The sequence below is a fragment of the Procambarus clarkii genome, chromosome 43 (genome assembly GCF_040958095.1).
Source record: "Procambarus clarkii isolate CNS0578487 chromosome 43, FALCON_Pclarkii_2.0, whole genome shotgun sequence".
Taxonomy (NCBI): Eukaryota; Metazoa; Arthropoda; class Malacostraca; order Decapoda; family Cambaridae; genus Procambarus; species Procambarus clarkii.
The window spans coordinates 12,764,778-12,780,091 of record NC_091192.1 but is presented as its reverse complement, the minus strand read 5'-3'; the positions used below and the strand labels follow the sequence as shown (position 1 = coordinate 12,780,091).

At 50.2% G+C, this 15,314-nt stretch overlaps 1 protein-coding gene across 1 annotated transcript in view; it reads right to left on the bottom strand.

The window, feature by feature from the left end:
• LOC138350001 (PE-PGRS family protein PE_PGRS30-like) overlaps positions 1 to 15,314 on the bottom strand; it is a 101,643-nt gene that overhangs the window by 21,027 nt on the left and 65,302 nt on the right. The window contains exon 4 of the mRNA XM_069300050.1: positions 7,410 to 7,567. Within this exon, the coding sequence (XP_069156151.1) occupies positions 7,410 to 7,567 (158 nt within the window). The remainder of the gene's footprint in view (positions 1 to 7,409; positions 7,568 to 15,314) is intronic.

The window sequence follows — 15,314 nt, the reverse complement described above, 5'->3', positions numbered from 1 at the left end:
TTACCAAGGATGCCAACACGAGAACAGAAACACATAAGGCATTTATTAAAAGTCAACGATATCGACGATATCAAAAGTATCCGATTCACCAAGAAATCTATCGAGGGACAAGTGACCGCGAGGGGCGGTCGGAAAGCAAGACACACGCTCGTTCTGGAAGTCAGGACATTCAGCAAGGATATGCACGACTGTAAGAGGAACAATGCAATTTGGACAATAAGGAGCAGGGCGGCGCTCCATTAAGTGACCATGAGTTAAGCATGTATGGCCAATACACAACCTTGCTAAAGCCATTTCCCACCGCCAGTTACGGTGGTAGGAGGAAGGCCACGGGGTACACACTACGCTTAAGAGTATGCAGTTTGTTACTAACAACAGAAGACCAACAACTCTACCAATGGGCAAGGATGGAGGAATAAATAACCAGGTAAAAGTCGGAATTAGGAATACCTTTACGAGAGATGGGACAAGAGCGGATAGCTTCTCTAGTGGCAGCATCCGCATGCTCATTTAAAGAAACACCAATATGGCTGGGAACCCAGCAAAACTCCACGGATTTAAATTTACTGGAGATAAGAAACAGCCAATGTTGAATCTCGATGACCACTGGATGGACTGGATTAAAGGACCCTAGAGCCATGAGGGCACTACAAGAGTCAACTGCGACCACAAAGGAGGATTGACAACCAGAAAGCAGGGGACGAAGAGCACAAAGTTCAGCTGTGAAGATGCTAGTCTCTGGAGGCAGGCGACACATATAAGTGTGGTCAGGAAAAACAACAGAGTAGCCTACACCGTCCGCAGACTTAGACCCATCGGTGAAAATGGAAACTGAGCGGGAGTGTGAAGAAAAGTGTTCAAGGAAATAGCGTTTCAGAACTGTAGGAGGGGTAAAAGTTTTAGTGATGCGGGTCAAGGATGTACAAAATTTTGGAAAGGAGACTCTCCACGGGGTAAGGAAGGAACGATACGAAGAGAAATATTAGAAAAAACGAACCGAAAGAGAATCCTGCAAGCGGGATAACCGGACAAAGAGGGAGGTGGTGAAGAGGAACAGAAACTACAGGAGGGGTAAAAGTCAAAGCACGATAGAGGCGAGAGGAAGGATGCTGCAAAATAGCGAAGACAGAAGCGATCACGACGGTCCTGGAGAGATAGGAAGCCAGTGTCAACATACAAGCTGAGGGCTGGAGTCGAGTGAAAAGCACCAGAGCTGAGGCGCAACCCACAACGCACAAGGGGATGACCATAAAGCAACAAAGAGGGACGAAGAACGACATGCTTCCGATTAAAAGTCATAGCACAAGTCTTAGACATAGAGAACTTGAAGCCATGATCGATGGCCCAAGATGACACGGCATCAGTCGCAAGTTGAAGCCGCCATTGAAGGAGAGGCGGCTTCACCCCGACAGCAAAGGGTAAGATCGTCGACATAGAGAGCGAAGAAGAGGCCAGAAGGAAGGGAGGAAAGAAGACCATTGAGGGCAACTAGAAAAAGAGTAGTGCTCAGAACGCTACCTTGGGGTACACCCTCATATTGCCTGAAAGGGGCAGAGAGAGTGATACCAAGCCTCACTCGAAAGGAATGACAAGAGAGGAAACTTTGGAGGAAGAGAGGGTGATTACCACGAAGGTCAAAAGAATGAAGTTGGGACAGAATATGATACCTCCAGGTGGTGTCGTAAGCCTTTTCCAGGTCAAAAAGGACGGCCACAATGGAGGTCTTCGCACCAAAAGCATTACGAATATAGACCTCCAAGTTCACCAGGACATCCGTTGTGTTGCGGCACTTGTGAAAGCCAAATTGAGAAAGGAAGAGGTGGTGATAGTGTTCTAAGAACCATATCAGACGAACGTTAACCATACGTTCAAAGAATTTGCAGGCACAACTCATGAGGGCAATAGGGCAGAAGTCCTTAGGGGATGTTCCAAGAGACCCTGGTTTCCTAACAGAGGACAATAGCATCGAGCTAGTCCTCAGGGACTGACGACGACTCCCAGACCCAATTATACAGACTCAGAGGGTCAGGGCAGACTGAAGTTCAGAGAGAGAGAGTGAGAAGGGATCATTATATGGAAGTCTGAGATGGGTGCAGAAATCTAAAGGACTAGATTCAAGAAGAGGCTTACGAAGAAGGAAAGATTGAGGAAGATGAGAATCAGAGCTAATGGGTGAAAAGTGGTAATCCAGTTCGGTCGCGACCTGCAACGGGTCTGCCTCAAGAGTACCACGGAGGTGAAGGACCGGCAAGACATTGGGAACAAACTTACCCGCTATCTTGTGGATCTTCTTCCAGATCTGCGGCAGAGAAGTTTCAGACGTAATGTAGAAACATAAGACTTCCAACACTCATGTTTAGCTATATGGATGGTCCTACAGGCCACCACACTTGCCTTCCGAAACAAAAGAAAAGAATCGGCCGTCTGCCAGCGGCGGTGTCTCTTCCAGGCTGCACGCTTACAGTGGACAACCCGAGAACAGTCCACATTCCACCAGGAAACGCACTTCCACGTTCCCGGAGAGGTAGAGCAAGGAATAGAGTGGAGGGCAGCGTTGAAGACGGTGTCATGAAAAAGGAGAAGGGTGTGAGGGAGAGGCAGAATGGAGAGGTCAGAGAGAGTAGCACGGAGGGTAAATAGGTGCCAGTCAGCTATTTATAAACTGCCACCTAGGGAAGGAGATGGGGAGGGTGAAAACAGAAAAAGGTAACAAGGATGGGGAAATGGTCACTGCCATGGAGGTCATCAAGAACCTGCCACGTGAAATCCAAGTATAGAGACGACGAGCAAAGAGAAAGATCAAGACAGGAAAGGGTGCGAGTCCGAGTGTCCAAATGAGTGGGCTCAAAAGAATTCAGAAGAGACATGGAAGAAGAGAGGATGAACGGTTGTAGAAGGCGACCCCGGGTGTTTGTCAGAACATCACCCAAGAGGGTCTGTCGATAATTGAAATCACCCAGCAGGAGCACAGGCTCTGGTCCAGTAGGTGTTTAAGATCGGGAAGAGAAAGCGGGACATTTAGGGGGAGATAAAGGGAACTAACTGTGTACCTTTTATGCACAAAGACACCGGCAGCAGAACATTGGAAGGCGATGGAAAAAGTAAAGGGACGAAGGGAGCATCAGAACGAATTAAGAGAGCAGAAGAGTTATAGCCCCAACAAATGCGGGGGTGGGGGGTGGGGGGTGGAGAGGAATAGCCATAGAAGCGACCAGGACGAGCACCAAGCATCAGCTCCTGGAGACAGACACAAAGGGACAAAAACTGTGAAACTAGAAGTTGGAGTTCATGGAAATTGGCATAATATCCACGAATATTCCATTGAAGAATAGACATCGACAAAAAAGAGAAACGACAGCAACAGAGACCAATGAAGAAACAAAGGTTAAAAAGGAACACAGCACATTAAAGGAGTTCAGGATCAGAATCAGGGTCAGCAAAGTCAGGGTTAGGAGGCATGGAGTAACTGAGTAAGGATGGAAGGAAGGGAGCGCGAGGACAGATCAGAGGCGGATGAGTAGGGTCTGGAGGAGGAGGAGGAGAAGACAACCGAGAGGGGGCGGTCAAAGACAGCAGGAGGCAGCAGGGGCAGAAACCGGGGAGCACACCTCAGCAAAGGCAGCAACTGAGAGGGAAGCAGGGGCCAAAGACACCTCCATAGCAGGAACAGGGGGCTTGACCACAGAAACGGGAGGGGATGGAGCGATAGAGTCAGAGGTAGGGGGCGAGGAAAAAAGCGAAGCCTTCTTACCCGCCGGGAAGGAGGAAGGAGACGAGTCAGGCTTTTGCTTCTGACACAAAGAGACGGATGTTCCAGCAGCAACATACTGGGCAACAGACTCGAGCGTCTCAACAGGAGAAGAAGAACGAGAGCAAACATCACGATGATCGCTGGGAGAGTGATGGACATCAGCCCGCACAGACAGGCGGCGTGGAGAGCTAAGAGATGGAGGAGAAGGATGGGAAGGAGGATCAGAGGGAGATGAGAAAGAAGACACAGGAGACACGACAGACTGGGTAGAAAGGAGCGAAACCCCAGACAGAGAACCAGGAGGGGGGGGGGCCCTTCGGGACAGAATGTAAAGGAACAGGGGAGAAGGCGGTTGGCGTGTACGGATTTAAGGCCTGGAAACGGTTGTGAGACTGAGAAAGGTGGGAAAAACGAGGAGAGGAAGAGCAACACGCGAGCATAAGAGACGCCAGCGAAAGGGTGGAGACAGTGAACTTGGCGCCTCTTCTCAGGAAAAGACAAATGTTCCCGGTGCTTCAGGTTGAGGACGGCTTCCTCAAGTTTGTAATGTATACATGCGTGGGAGAAGGTAGGGTGGGCCTCACCGCAATTGGGGCAGCGAGCCTGGGGAGAAGTGCACTCCGACTAGAGTGACCTTCGTCCCCCACACATTGGAGAGAGAGAGAGAGAGACAGTACTGGAGCATCTGAGGGCACCATACCCAAACTTCGAGCACTTATTACAGAGCCGAGGATATGGAATGTACTTCTGAACGGAGCATCTGGCACCAGCAAGAATGACAGAGGGCAGAAGGGTCCTACCATCAAAGGTAATTTTCACAATCTGAAGTGGCTGACGGCGACGACCACGAGGGGTACGAGTAAACGTGTCCACCTGGAGGACAGAATGGCCTTGGGCTTCAAGGATAGGCTTAATATCTTCGTGGCAGTCCTTTAGATTTCTAACATCGGTTGTAACAATGTGCGGGAGGAGAACAGTGCCATCACTGGTATTTAACCGAGCGTTCTTGCAGACCCGAACAGGGGTCTCGCCAATGCAGGATAGGGCGGCTAAGCGGGTAGCTGCATCCTGAGAAGGAGCAGCAACTACACGTGTACCGAGACGGGTGGGGTTGAAAGTAACAGAGGCATCTATTGAATCAACAAGGTGCCTATGGAGGGAAAAATCGTCAGGAGAAGTAGAATCTAAATGATGGAGCTGTGCATGGGGACGAGGTGGTCACCACTGAGGGCTTGGGGCTCGACCCTACCACAGAGGAGGAAGGGGAGTGGGGAGGAGTAGTCCGGTCTGGGCCCAGTGTAGCGGGGCTACAGAGCCTGGACTTCCAGCACAATCCTACTCAAGGGCCTGGTCGCCCACCCCATGAGCCTGGGTAAGAGAGGTCGTGTCGTCATCCATGCATCTGTCGTTTTAAAAGTTTGGGGCCCTGGAACCAATGGATACCACCTACCAGGGCAGCCATGGAGGCTGAGCATGGGCCAGTGCAGGAAGGGTGCGTTGTTCCCAGTGGACGATGCACCACACTGGCCCGGTGCTCCCCCTTTTCAACAGGAGAGTCCTACTACATCGTTCATTCTCCCACACTGGTGCTAAGACCCCATTCTCCCTACCGCCCCAGACTGGACACCCAACCATCCACTCAGGGCGGCCCCTCAAAGGCGACCCCTCCAGCGGGCGGTCCGATGTCTCACTAGGCCCCCCTACGTGGTGCCCTTCTGCATGTACACCACCCAAAGAAGGGGCAGGAGAGGGGGCAAAGGCAACCCTCACCGGTCCCAGGGAGGTGTACGTGAGCCCCTCACCACGTCAAGGCAACACCACGGAGGGGCATTCCCAGTAAGTTAGGGTCTTTATAAAGTCACTTTGGGTGGGGAATGTTGTCTACACATTCTCAGTGTCAGCAAATTCCCTCAGTTTTAAATGGATAAGTTTAATGTGCAACAATTTTTCCCTCTAGACTCTATTGAGTTGAAGTGACTTTAAAACTCATCAGTGACTTAGCAAGTCTTGTTTGAAAGCTAATTCTTCTTCAGCCTATTATTTTCCTTGCAGTTGACCATGTCCTTTAAATGTAAGTTTTTGACAGTCACTTGCAGTTTTTGTTAGTTATTCAACTGCTGTATAGTGCGGCCTGTGTCTTAAAGTGCTGTTCCAATTTTAATGTCCATAGTACAGGAGCTGGAACTTGGGTTCCCTGAACTTAAAATGGTTTTCTGTGCTCCAGTGGAAGGCTTTGGTTGACACCAGTTTTAACTGCCTTGGTGCCCTCTGCGTTGCAAGTCTCATCAATATTCTAGTGACATTTGTAAAGTATGATATGGAAGAAATGTTTTGTCTTTATTTGACAATGGCGGACATAAGAATACGCAAGAGTACTGAAAGAGTACTGGAGTACTCTTGGCGACTGAGCATTCAGTATTGAGGTTCCAGATTGTACTTTATTAACATCTCTCAGTGAGTTTCGCGAGGAAGTAAAAGGACCTTCTCCCGATTTTGCAAGTTTTCGTTTCTCTGGCATTTTATGTATCATACACGACGGTCACATTCGTCGCAAACTTTCATGAATATAGTGATGCCATCGGCGTTGTGCTTGTGTTCCATGGCATCTAAGGTCAGATCAAAGTGGTCCAGCAACTGTGAGAGGCGGGAGCGTCCTGCTCCGAGCCCATATGATATATTGACTTCATGATTCAGTGTATTTTGTAATCTAACGCGTTCGTTCTACCAACTTATAGTATTTTGCAGTTGCCTCCTTTACGGATTGGCGCGTTTAAGTGTTGCCAGGGACTGCCATACTGTTTGTTGCTATGGCAAAATTATTGATGAATATAGAGTTCTCAGAGCCTGAGAACTGGGGCCTGAGGTGAATGGTATGGGCATGCTGGCCTTGGCTTACTCAAAATCGTAACCAGGATTAACCGATTCCCTTGGCTAAGCTGTTGGCTTTCAACCGAGGAATGCTTGTTCGATTCCCGTGGCAGGACAGAAGCGTTTGGGCAGCGTTTCTTTTCATCTGATGTCATTATTCACCTAGCACCAAATAGGTAACTGGCAATTACACGGCTGTTGTCGGATACACTCCAGGGAGGGACAATAGATGGCCTAGACAATGTGATAGATAAAAATAGGTTAGAAGACATTACTAGAGCCAGTCGTTGCAATGACGGAGTGCAATAGCAAAACACACAGATCCTTCTGGCACAAATAGGTGATTAAACACACACACACACACACACACACACACACACACACACACACACACACACACAAGAAACAAATGGGCAAAGTTTCTTTCACCCTAAGTGCCCCTGTTACCTAGCAGTAAATAGGTACCTGGGAGTTAGTCAGCTGTCACGGGCTGCTTCCTGGGGTGTGTGTGTGTGTGGTGTGGGGAAAAAAAAAAGTAGTTAGTAAACAGTTGAGAGGCGGGCCGAAAGAGCAAAGCTCAACCCCCCGCAAAAACACAACTAGTAAACACACACACACACACACACACACACACACACACACACACACACACACACACACACACACACACACACACACACACACACACACACACACACATCCACACACACATCCACAACTCCCTCCCCCCCTCTCTCATCCAGCAACACCCCCACAACCACCATCACAACACCACCGCCACACCACCTACTTGACCTCATCCAGGTTCTTGCAGATGAACCAGTGCGTCTTGTCCTTCGTCTTGGTGCCGAACACCATCATATTGTTGGGGTCGGTGCCCTTGGGCAGGTCCGGGCGCCCGGGCACGTAGCTGGCGAAGGGCCCCGCCGCTATCATCTCCGGCGCCTCCTGCAACCCAGAGGATATGTGGTCACGGGGGAGCACTATGTGGTCACAGGGGAGCACTATGAGGTCACAGGGGAGAACTATGAGGTCACAGGGGAGAACTATGACGTCACAGGGGAGCACTATGTGGTCACAGGGGAGCACTATGAGGTCACAGGGGAGCACTATGTGGTAACAGGGGAGCACTATGAGGTCACAGGGGAGCACTATGTGGTAACAGGGGAGCACTATGTGGTCACAGGGAAGAACTATGAGGTCACAGGGGAGAACTATGACGTCACAGGGGAGCACTATGTGGTCACAGGGGAGCACTATGAGGTCACAGGGGAGCACTATGTGGTAACAGGGGAGCACTATGAGGTCACAGGGGAGCACTATGTGGTAACAGGGGAGCACTATGTGGTCACAGGGGAGCACTATGTGGTCACAGGGGGAGCAATATGTGGTCACAGGGGAGCACTATGTGGTCACAGGGGAGCACTATGTGGTCACGGGAGCACTATGTGGTCACAGGGGAGCAATATGTGGTCACAGGGGAGCAATATGTGGTCACAGGGGAGCACTATGTGGTCACATGGGAGCACTATGTGGTCACAGGGGAGCACTATGTGGTCACAGGGGAGCACTATGTGGTCACAGGGGAGCAATATGTGGTCACAGGGGAGCAATATGTGGTCACAGGGGAGCAATATGTGGTCACATAGGAGCACTATGTGGTCACAGGGGAGCAATATGTGGTCACAGGGGAGCAATATGTGGTCACAGGGGAGCACTATGTGGTCACATGGGAGCACTATGAGGTCACAGGGGAGCAATATGTGGTCACAGGGGAGCACTATGTGGTCACTGGGGAGCAATATGTGGTCACAGGGGAACAATATGTGGTCACAGGGGAGCACTATGTGGTCACAGGGGAGCACTATGTGGTCACAGGGGAGCACTATGTGGTCACAGGGGAGCACTATGAGGTCACAGGGGAGCACTCTGAGGTCACAGGGGAGCACTATGTGGTCACAGGGGAGCAATATGTGGTCAGAGGGAAGCAATATGTGGTCACAGGGGAGCACTATGAGGTCACAGGGGAGCAATATGTGGTCACAGGGGAGCACTATGAGGTCACAGGGAGCACTATGAGGTCACAGGGGAGCAATATGTGGTCAGAGGGAAGCAATATGTGGTCACAGGGGAGTACTATGTGGTCACAGGGGGAGTACTATGTGGTCACAGGGGGAGCACTATGTGGTCACAGGGGAGCACTATGTGGTCACAGGGGAGCACTATGTGGTCACGGGAGCACTATGTGGTCACAAGGGAGCACTATGAGGTCACAGGGGAGCACTATGAGGTCACAGGGGAGCACTATGTGGTCACAGGGGAGCAATATGTGGTCACAGGGGAGTACTATGTGGTCACAGGGGGAGTACTATGTGGTCACAGGGGGAGCACTATGTGGTCACAGGGGGAGCACTATGTGGTCACAGGGGGAGCACTATGTGGTCACAGGGGAGCACTATGTGGTCACAGGGGAGCACTATGTGGTCACAGGGGAGCACTATGAGGTCACAGGGGAGCATTATGAGGTCACAGGGGAGCACTATGAGGTCACAGGGGAACACTATGAGGTCACAGGGGGAGCATTATGAGGTCACAGGGGATCAATATGAGGTCACAGGGGAGCACTATGAGGTCACAGGGGAGCAATATGTGGTCACAGGGGAGCACTATGAGGTCACAGGGGAGCAATATGAGGTCACAGGGGAGCAATATAAGGTCACAGGGGAGCAATATGAGGTCACAGGGAGCACTATGAGGTCACAAGGGAGCAATATGAGGTCACAGGGGAGCACTAGGAGGTCACAGGGGAGCAATATGTGGTCACAGGGGAGCACTATGAGGTCACAGGGGAGCAATATGTGATCACAGGGGAGCAATATGTGGTCACAGGGGAGCAATATGAGGTCACAGGGGAGCAATATGTGGTCACAGGGGAGCACTATGAGGTCACAGGGGAGCAATGTGTGGTCACAGGGGAGCAATATGTGGTCAATGGGGGAGCAATATATGTGGTCACAGGGGAGCACTATGAGGTCACAGGGGAGCAATATGAGGTCACAGGGGAGCAATATGAGGTCACAGGGGAGCACTATGTGGTCACAGGGGAGCACTATGTGGTCACAGGGGAGCAATATGTGGTCACAGGGGAGCAATATGTGGTCACAGGGGAACAATATGTGGTCACAGGGGAGCACTATGAGGTCACAGGGGAACAATATGAGGTCACAGGGGAGCACTATGAGGTCACAGGGGAGCACTATGTGGTCACAGGGGAGCAATATGTCACAGGGGAGCAATATGAGGTCACAGGGGAGCAATAGGAGGTCACAGGGGAGCAATATGTGGTCACAGGGGAGCACTATGAGGTCACAGGGGAGCACTATGTGGTCACAGGGGAGCAATATGAGGTCACAGGGGAGCACTATGTGGTCACAGGGGAGCACTATGAGGTTACAGGGGAGCACTATGTGGTCACAGGGGAGCAATATGAGGTCACAGGGGAGCAATATGAGGTCACAGGGGAGCAATATGTGATCACAGGGGAGCAATATGTGGTCACATAGGAGCAATATGTGGTCACAGGGGAGCAATATGAGGTCACAGGGGAGCAATATGTGGTCACAGGGGAGCACTATGAGGTCACAGGGGAGCAATATGAGGTCACAGGGGAGCACTATGTGGTCACAGGGGAGAACTATGAGGTCACAGGGGAGCACTATGTGGTCACCGGGGGAGCAATATGAGGTCACAGGGGAGCAATATGAGGTCACAGGGGAGCAATATGTGGTCACAGGGGAGCAATATGTGGTCACAGGGGAGCAATATGTGGTCACAGGGGAGCAATATGTGGTCTCAGGGGAGCAATATGTGGTCACAGGGGAGCAATATGAGGTCACAGGGGAGCACTATGTGGTCACAGGGGAGCAATATGAGGTCACAGGGGAGCACTATGTGGTCACAGGGGAGCACTATGTGGTCACAGGGGAGCAATATGAGGTCACAGGGGAGCAATATGAGGTCACAGGGGAGCACTATGTGGTCACAGGGGAGCAATATGTGGTCACAGGGGAGCAATATGTGGTCACAGGGGAGCAATATGAGGTCACAGGGGAACAATATGTGGTCACAGGGGAGCAATATGAGGTCACAGGGGAGCACTATGTGGTCACAGGGGAGCAATATGAGGTCACTGGGGAGCACTATGTGGTCACAGGGGAGCACTATGTGGTCAAAGGGGAGCAATATGAGGTCACAGGGGAGCAATATGTGGTCACAGGGGAGCAATATGTGGTCACAGGGGAGCAATATGTGGTCACAGGGGGAGCAATATGAGGTCACAGGGGAGCACTATGAGGTCACAGGGGAGCACTATGAGGTCACAGGGGAGCAATATGATGTCACAGGGGAGCACTATGAGGTCACAGGGGAGCAATATGTGGTCACGGGAGCAATATGTGGTCACAGGGGAGCAATATGAGGTCACAGGGGAACACTATGTGGTCACAGGGGAGCACTATGAGGTCACAGGGGAGCACTATGTGGTCACAGGGGAGCAATATGAGGTCACAGGGGAGCACTATGAGGTCACAGGGGAGCACTATGAGGTCACAGGGGAGCACTATGAGGTCACAGGGGAGCACTAAGTGGTCACAAGGGAGCAATATGAGGTCACAGGGGAGCAATATGTGGTCACAGGGGAGCAATATGTGGTCACAGGGGAGCAATATGTGGTCACAGGGGAGCAATATGTGGTCACATGGGAGCAATATGAGGTCACAGGGGAGCAATATGTGGTCACAAGGGAGCAATATGAGGTCACAGGGGAGCAATATGTGGTCACAGGGGAGCAATATGAGGTCACAGGAGAGCACTATGAGGTCACAGGGGAGCACTATGTGGTCACAGGGAGCACTATGAGGTCACAGGGGAGCACTATGTGGTCACAGGGGAGCAATATGAGGTCACAGGGGAGCACTATGTGGTCACAGGGGAGCAATATGTGGTCACAGGGGAGCAATATGAGGTCACAGGGGAGCAATATGTGGTCACAGGGGAGCAATATGAGGTCACAGGGGAGCAATATGTGGTCACAGGGGAGCAATATGTGGTCACAGGGGAGCAATATGAGGTCACAGGGGAGCAATATGAGGTCACAGGGGAGCAATATGTGGTCACAGGGGAGCAATATGAGGTCACAGGGGAGCAATATGTGGTCACAGGGGAGCAATATGTGGTCACAGGGGAGCAATATGTGGTCACAGGGGAGCAATATGAGGTCATAGGGGAGCAATATGTGGTCACAGGGGAGCAATATGAGGTCACAGGGGAGCAATATGTGGTCACAGGGGAGCAAAATGAGGTCACAGGGGAGCAATATGAGGTCACTGGGGAGCAATATGTGGTCACAGGGGAGCAATATGAGGTCACAGGGGAGCAATATGTGGTCATAGGGGAGCAATATGTGGTCACAGGGGAGCAATATGAGGTCACAGGGGAGCAATATGTGGTCACAGGGGAGCAATATGAGGTCACAGGGGAGCAATATGTGGTCACAGGGGAGCAATATGAGGTCACAGGGGAGCAATATGTGGTCACAGGGGAGCACTATGTGGTCACAGGGGAGCACTATGAGGTCACAGGGGAGCAATATGTGATCATAGGGGAGCAATATGTGGTCACAGGGGAGCACTATGTGATCACAGGGGAGCAATATGTGGTCACAGGGGAGCAATATGAGGTCACAGGGGAGCAATATGTGGTCACGGGAGCAATATGAGGTCACAGGGGAGCAATATGTGGTCACAGGGGAGCAATATGAGGTCACAGGGGAGCAATATGTGGTCACAGGGGAGCAATATGAGGTCACAGGGGAGCACTATGAGGTCACAGGGGAGCAATATGAGGTCACAGGGGAGCAATATGTGGTCACAGGGGAGCAATATGTGGTCACAGGGGGAGCACTATGTGGTCACATGGGAGCACTATGTGGTCACAGGGGGAGCAATATGTGGTCACATGGGAGCACTATGTGGTCACAGGGGGAGCAATATGTGGTCACAGGGGAGCACTATGCGGTCACAGGGGAGCACTATGTGGTCACATGGGAGCACTATGTGGTCACAGGGGAGCAATATGTGGTCACAGGGGAGCACTATGTGGTCACAGGGGGAGCAATATGTGGTCACAGGGGAGCACTATGTGGTCACAGGGGAGAACTATGTGGTCACAGGGGAGCACTATGTGGTCACAGGGGGAGCAATATGTGGTCACAGGGGAGCACTATGTGGTCACAGGGGAGAACTATGTGGTCACAGGGGAGCACTATGTGGTCACAGGGGAGAACTATGTGGTCACAGGGGAGCAATATGAGGTCACAGGGGAGCAATATGTGGTCACAGGGGAGCAATATGTGGTCACAGGGGAGCAATATGTGGTCACAGGGGAGCAATATGTGGTCACAGGGGAGCACTATGTGGTCACAGGGGAGCAATATGTGTACACGGGGGGGAGGAGATGAGTATGTACTTAACTAACAACACGTACCTAACAGTGCCCACCTGGTAGTGAGGTTAAGCTCTGTGTCCTGCCTACCAGCCTTGTTGTACCTGGTGCGTTATAACTGAACTATTACCACGCTCAAATTCAGTGTCGAATCTGGCCATAAAGGTGTGGATGGAGGTGGCTTCCACAGCTTCTTCCTTCAGTGCATTCCACTTGTTGACCTCCGTAAAGGGTATGATTATTTCCTTATATTCTCTTGGCTCATTGGCGGTTAAAGCTTCCACCTGTGTCCTCTTTTCCTACTTCCTCTCAATTTGACGAAGATATGTGGTGTGTTATGTGGTCCACCTCATGTGGTGTGTTATGTGGTCCACCTCATGTGGTGTGTTATGTGGTCCACCTCATGTGGTGTGTTATGTGGTCCACCTCATGTATTCCCCTCAGTGTTTTGTATGTTGTTATCATATTCCGTTTGTGCCTTTTATCCTCTATGGTCGTGAGACTGTTTCATTAGCATGTTTTTCTATCTTAATTCTCTGAGATCTGGCGCAAATCTTGTTGCAAACTTGTGTATTTTTCTATTATAGTTTTGTGCTTCACAAGGTGTGAAGCCGGTGCTGCATATTCCAGTATTGTCTAACAAATGTTGTGTACAATACCTTGAAGGAGTCAGGATTTAGGTTTCTAAACAAAGTTCATATATATACTAGCATCTCTTGTGAAGCTGATGTTATCCTGTTTGTGTGCCTCCGGTGTGAGTGTTGGAATTATTTCCACAACCAAATTTTTCTTTCGGATTACTGTGGTTGCGTTCCACCTTACAGTGTAGATTACCGGGTCTCCTCTCACTCTCCCATCTTCATTACCTTACGCTCGTTGGGATTGAATTCCAGCAACTATTGTTTGACCACTCCTGGAGTTTGTCAAGGTCCTCCTGTAACTTCCTGCAGTCCTCATCTGTTTTCACTTTCCTCGTCAGCTTTGTATCATCTCCAAACATTGACATGCACGCACTCACTCCCTGGAGCAGGTCGTTCACATAAATTAGGAACGGCAGTGGTCCCAGGGCTGAGTCTGGGACCACTGGTTGTGACTCTGACTTTCTGACCTTCAGAAAGCAAAACCTGTGTAGGGAGTACCTGTAGTACCTTCTGCCCTTTACCCAGTTCAGTGTTTTCCCAGTTTATCCCAGCCCTGCCTCTCTGTCTTGTGCACCAGTCTCTCATAAGGGACAGTGTCAAATGCTTCTTCACAATCTAGATAAATACAATTTACCCAGCCTTCTTTTTCCTGTCATATTGTAGTCACCCCTGTTACAGAACTCCGCCGAGTTTGTCAGGCATGACTCTCCCTTTCGAAATTAATGCTGATCTTTTGTCACATAGTTCGTGCCTCCAGATGCTCCACCATTCCTAAAGTGATTACTTTCTGCAGCACTTTACCCAGAACACTTGTCAATGACACCGATCCGTAATTTAGTGCCTGCTTTCTATCCCCTAATTTAATATCCTCATTACTTTTGTCTTCTTCCAAACTTCTTAGATTTCCTGTCTTAAGCATTTTATTAAGACATTTTCATGGTGACAAAGCACGTCTGCAGCCTCCTTCAGCAACCATGGTGAGATTTTGTCTGGCTCCACTGAATTTTGTCATGTCTAGTGCCCCCTGGTGTTTCCATACCTCTTCTACAGGACTACAATGTTATCCATTGTATCTTCTCTCTTTTCATCTCGCAAGCTTGATCTCTATGCTGGTCCTGTGGTAAAGACTTTCTGAAATCTTTTGTAGAGTCCGTCACATACCTCATTATCATTTTCTGTGACAATTCCCCTTTGGTACCTCTATCCAAGTACATGGTGTCACTCTGTTGTTTTGCTGCTTATTTGGCTTTTGAAGAGCTTTGGTTGGTCCTTAACTTTTGCAGCAATGTCATTTTCAAACTGCCTCTTAGCTTCTTTCCTAACTCGGATGTATTTGTTCTGATTCTCTTTGATGCCACTCTATTGTCCTGTTCATATTTTTGTGCACCATTTCCAGGCGTGTTTTCTCCCCTATCTAGCTTCACTGCGTTGCCCACTGAACCAGAGGTTTACTGTACTCTTCTCATCCACCTTCTTGTTGAGGTGGTTCAGAAAACACGAAGCGAACTACTGCACTCCATCGGTACCTTTCCCATCATTGAATTCCATCATCT